At 41.8% G+C, this 5,360-nt stretch overlaps 2 protein-coding genes across 3 annotated transcripts in view; one reads left to right on the forward strand and one right to left on the reverse strand.

Moving 5' to 3' along the window:
• Positions 1-2,950, reverse strand: part of sde2 (SDE2 telomere maintenance homolog (S. pombe)) — a 6,542-nt gene extending 3,592 nt beyond the window's left edge. For both annotated transcript variants that reach the window (XM_015371420.1, XM_015371419.1), the window contains exons 1-3: positions 2,808-2,950; positions 372-474; positions 176-287 (exon numbers count right to left, since the gene is read on the reverse strand). In XM_015371420.1, the coding sequence (XP_015226906.1) occupies positions 176-287; positions 372-474; positions 2,808-2,915 (323 nt within the window). In that variant the 5' untranslated portion in view covers positions 2,916-2,950. The remainder of the gene's footprint in view (positions 1-175; positions 288-371; positions 475-2,807) is intronic.
• Positions 2,951-4,253: 1,303 nt separating this feature from the next.
• On the forward strand, positions 4,254-4,968 carry mrps28 (mitochondrial ribosomal protein S28). The gene has a single exon (XM_015371454.1). It carries the CDS (start codon positions 4,287-4,289, stop codon positions 4,803-4,805), a length of 519 nt encoding a protein of 172 aa, XP_015226940.1. The 5' UTR covers positions 4,254-4,286; the 3' UTR covers positions 4,806-4,968.
• The last annotated feature ends 392 nt before the right edge of the window (positions 4,969-5,360 follow it).

Genomic DNA, 5,360 nt, shown 5'->3' on the forward strand with positions numbered 1-5,360 from the left:
GCATTTTTTTGCCAATATCGGCGTCCCGATCCGATACGTGGATCGGATCGGGACAAGCCTACTATAGACATAGAACCTTAAGCGACGCCACTCTCCTCTTTGGCCTGTCCTCACATAAAACCAGTTTGCTATGCGCCTCAATGGTTGAACCCTGTTAGGAGTGGGAGGAGCTTACTCTTTCTCGTGGTTGACATCTCGGAGGCGCCGGCCGCTCAGGTCTCTGCAGGCCTCTCTGTTGGTCGTCTTCTCAATCTGAGCTCCCAGAGCTCGGAGCATGGAGCCAAAACCTGGAGGACCAATAAAAACACGAGCTCTCAACCAACCAACCAACCAAGCCACCAATCAGGGAAGGTCTACTTCCTGAAACTGACCTCCCTTCCCGCCACAGAGCCGTGGCTCAAGGTGATAGACGACGCCATTCTGCAGATGGTCTCCCAGATGGGCCAGGCGGCCGTTGGTGGAGACATAAAAGTCCTGAGTGAGAAAACAAAACAGTAAACATTTCAGCAAACATTTTCAGACGTTTATGACAGAGAGATAAGCTCTGCCCCTGAAACTGCTATATTTGGTGTGACCCCTGCAGGGACCTTAGTTTGTCACAGAGCTTTTAGCTGCATTTCTGCTCTTTAATAAAATTAACTGCATTTGTAAAACAAAGCCAACTAATGTCTAATTCAGTAGGTACAGGTTACCGTATTTTCACGACCATAAGGCGCAGTCTCAGTTATGTGTGCCATTACTGTATTTAACACATAAGGCGCGGGTTTTATATACAGGTACATGTCCTCTACTACGTTTAAATACCTCTACTGCGTATTTAAAAATAGAGCGGGAGCAAAACTGAGTATGATTGTGCTGTATTCATGTAATTATTACACAATATTAATCAAAGCTGGGAGCTGGCCATGATACAGACACATCGCTGATGACACAGAGCACTGTGATCACTCCTCTGAAACAGTTTATTGACGGATAAATTAAGTGAAAATGCAGAAATCTGCCGGCAAAATATGTTCACTTTTATTATCCTGGTGCCTGTAGTTTAGATTATTTAGATGAGAAACACCTACCAGCTGCCGCGGTGAACCACGAGGAGGCGACCCGGCCAGACAGAACTAATATTAGAAGGCAGGATGGTAATCTGGATGAACTGACTGCAATGATTACGTTTTCAGGTGGACTTTCTCACTTAAAAACATATTAAAACTACTTTATTCCCACTGATCACAGCAAATATAGCTGCAAGGCAAAGAAAGGATAGAGTAGCTCTGTCCAACGCGCGTCAGACACACTTTTGCAGCAAAGCTGCTTCAGCCGCCCGTCAGAACTAATTGGTACAAGCAGCAAAAATGAAGCAGCAGATGCGATTTTGCTGCTCTTGCTGCGTCCGGTGTTACACCATGTTTTTCACATCGGCTGTGAGATGGGCATGCATGGAGTCACAGATTAACAGCGATGTTGATGCGTGGAAAAAACCACCTGGTCTCCTTACATACACCTCCCTCAGCCGCTCTTTCATCATCTCCTCAATGAGGAGATCTGCATAAAGCACATACCTGTTCTTTTATACACAATCTATGCCCACACTTCCCCCTTTAACGTTCTCATGGCCGTCTCAACAACGTCCGCAGTAACAACACACATAGGGCGCGCCGCACATTTTGAGGGAAAAAAGACGTTTATGTGCGCCTTATAGTCGTGAAAATACGGTAAACATAATTCAGTTTATTTCTATAGAGCCAATTCACAACACGTCATCTCAAGGCACTTTAAAGTTCACCAGATCATCCAGTCAGATTGATTCAAAGTTTTCTATCTAAGGAAAACCAGTTGACTGCATCGACTCATTGACTCTTCAGCAATCCCTCACACTAAGCATGCCTGTAGTGACAGTGGAGAGGAAAAACTCACTAACTGCTGATAACTGGACCTTATCTGATTTACTACTAGGTCTCCTTAATTTACTGCAAGAATAGTATAGTTTTTTGTGCGAAATATATTCTTAAAATCACCTTCTAGCTTCATATTTTTATTTCCATTAGTGAGAAATACTCACATTGAAACCTCTCATTATGTCCTGCTGCCATTATGGATCGTTTTTACTGCAGTCCATTGATAAGGATTCATCCTAGCTGAATTAACTCAGAGTTAGCTTGCTGGCATCAGCTGTTCTAAAACCAAGAATCCTAATATTACAGAGTTGAATCAGGATAACCGCTCTCTACTCAGAACAGATTAAATCCACTTTATGAAACAAGACCCTGACCTGGGATGAGGTAAAGCACCCATCTCAAACCCACCTACTTCAGTCCCAGTTCTGGTTTCTGTCTCTAGGCTCCCAGGGATCCTCTTTGTATCCTGCCATTAGCTCCCCTGTCTATAAATCTCTGCTTAACTTACCAACAATGTACAGCTCAGTTTATTTCAAAATGTTCTGAGAGGATGCGCAGAACTTCTAAAGGAAAACAGACTCGACAAGAATACCAGAGCTTATCTAAAGCTGCTCGAAGGCAGACAGTCCTGTAACTTCTGAGTGTAAACAGACCTGACTCCTGGTGTAACTCATTAGCAGAACTCCGTGTAGCTTCATTTTATGCTACTGAGCAGCTCAGCCATGTCTTCTGGAGGAATTCCAGCTTAGTTATTTAGAGTCTAATTGAGCTGTCTGAGTTCCCATCACTTTATTCTAAACGTGTTGTATTTTCTCCACATTAGCCTCCGCTAGCTTAGCTGCTAACTCTGGCTACCAGCTCTGATTGTGCCTCCAAATCAAAGTTCTCTCGGTTTGGTTCACTTTAAATACTCACTTGCTGTGGGACAAATCTTTCCAGAACATCTCTGACCACGGAACCAGGTGGGAATTCACAGCTGGACCATCTGAATCCGATGCTTGGGGCCACAACAAACACCTCCATCTTGGCTTCGTGTGGTAGAATGGTGAGTTAGCGGACTGCGCAGGCGTGAGAATTTATAGGACGTTTCATCGGCGCCCCCTGGTGGACGGAGTAAAAAACATTGCTTTCAGACCTAGACATTCTTAAATATTCAGAGGAAACAAACCTTTTTAAAATATATTTATTTAAACAAAGTAAGTACAAACAAGTAAGGCAATAGCAACAGTACAAATCTGTTGAAGGCATAGTAGAGACAGATTGCAAAAATGGAAGAACAAGGAACAAAAATAAAAGGAGAGGCTCATAATAATGAAAAAAATATTAACATGGGAACAAGGGGATTCATGTTAGGATTGATGAACATCGGTGGGAAAACCCATCAGTATTTCAGTCAGGTAGTCGTATGATTCGATACATTTAAGAGATTTCAAATATAACTTTAAGATAAAAAAAAAAACTTTAAAGATTGGGGATGATCTCAACACTCTTTGTTTAGGAATAAAGAATTTTGCTAAGCACAAAATTAGGTTACAATAGATTTCTATTGTTTTGTTTTTCAATAATATTCCAAAAGTTACCATATTTCTAGAAATACATTCAGGAAGTCCAATTTTTGATTTGATCGCATTCATAGAAGACATGGTCAGCTGTTTCTATATCACTTTCACAGAATGAGCATTTATTGTCATCAGTATTAAAATACATTATTTGTATTTCCTTTGAGGTGTAAATTGCATTTAAAATTTTAAAGTGAGTATCTTTAGCTTTTGGTATATGGGGAGTTTTAGACAAAAAGTTCTCAATGGTTCAATTGATTTTTTTTCTCAAATTGGCAAAGAATGTTATTTTTATTTATTTTCCCAGGGAATAAAGTTTCGTTTAGACAGTTCCTAATTGTGTGGTTATTGAATTTTTGGTCAGTGATTAATGTTCCATTAATAGATAACTTGGGAAGTTGTGGGGTTATTGGATAATATGTTTTTATATTTTTAATGTGATTGATAAATTGTTTTGGTAAGGCATAAAGAAACCGGGAAAATCAACCTTTGGAAGGAATAAACCAAAATTCAAAAGAAAAAAACAACAAGAAAAAAAAAAACAAAAAAAAAAAAAAGATATTGGAAAAGAAAACAAGGCGGTAGTCTATGAAACTATGTAAGATTTATGTTCCATCTTTGTTTTATAACCAAACTCTGGTTGATAATAAATAGTTTGACATCATTGATGACCACACTCCGGTCTGGTAGGTGGAGGTAAATGCACAGTAAGTTGGTTGCCATCCATTAAAAAAAAACAAAAGAAGAAGAATGGTTTGCTTCACCGTCATTAGGGGGCGCTGTTCCAAACAGGCAGTCAAAGCGAATTCCTCTTCTTCCGGTGTTGGAGGACAATATGGCGGCTTTGTGTAAGCTAAGGTTTGGGGTCCGGTCAGCGGTCCGGTTCTCGCCAAGCATCTCCATCCGGACTTCCTTCAGCTCGGACTGCGATGACGGAGCCAGGCCTGGGTCCGGCTTCGCGGCAGCCTTTCAGCGGCAGGCGGAGCTCCAACGGGAGGCAGATGGCGACCAGAGCGGCTCCATCCCCGGACAGGAGCAGACCTTCGCCTCGCTGTTCAAGGAGGCACCGATTAGAGACAATGTGGTTGTCGGGAGGATCTTCCATGTGGTCCGGGATGACCTGTATATAGACTACGGAGGGAAGTTTCACTGCGTCTGCCGGAGACCCGCAGCTGGAGGAGAGCGGCTGCAGCGAGGCTCCAGAGTCCGGCTGAAGATCCTGGATCCGGAGCTCACCGCCCGGTTCCTGGGAGCCAAGACCGACACGACTCTGCTGGAGGCGCAGGGGATTCTGCTGGGTCCGCTGGAGGGACGGGAGGTCCAGAAACGTGGGCAGAACCAGAAGCAGGAATAAAAACTGTGACTTAAACCCGAACTGGAACTTAACAACAGCTTTCTAACCGGTGTGGTGGGGCCCTGGATGGGGGCCCAGGGCCCAGAGTCAATGACTTGTTTGTTTTAAAGATATTTTGTAAAATAATCCAACTGGATTAAAAATATGACATATAAAATACCAACTGTTTCTTGGAGAATTTTTACTGATGTTTGTCCTGCACCTGAAGCTGTTTTATTAAGATATAGGCTATTTATACAAAGTTTTCAAAGTGCTTTACACAAAATCAAATCAAATAAAAATAGATTGTTAAAATGCAGATACTAGAGATTTGAAAGATGAGATCAGATACTTTTACTCAAAACTGTTGTAAATCTAAAAACCCAGTTTAAGAAAGATCCACTGATCTATTCTTACTAGTAGGAAATGCATACTTTAAGTAGGGATGCACAATATTGGGATTTTGGCTGATATCCGATATGCCGATATTTTAAAACTCATATAGCCGATAACCGATGTCGATACCGATGTTAAAGCTGGACAAAAATATGTAGTCATTGAAAATAGCAGTTTTTT

The sequence above is a fragment of the Cyprinodon variegatus genome, unplaced genomic scaffold (genome assembly GCF_000732505.1).
Source record: "Cyprinodon variegatus isolate N-32 unplaced genomic scaffold, C_variegatus-1.0 Scaffold58, whole genome shotgun sequence".
Lineage (NCBI taxonomy): Eukaryota > Metazoa > Chordata > Actinopteri > Cyprinodontiformes > Cyprinodontidae > Cyprinodon > Cyprinodon variegatus.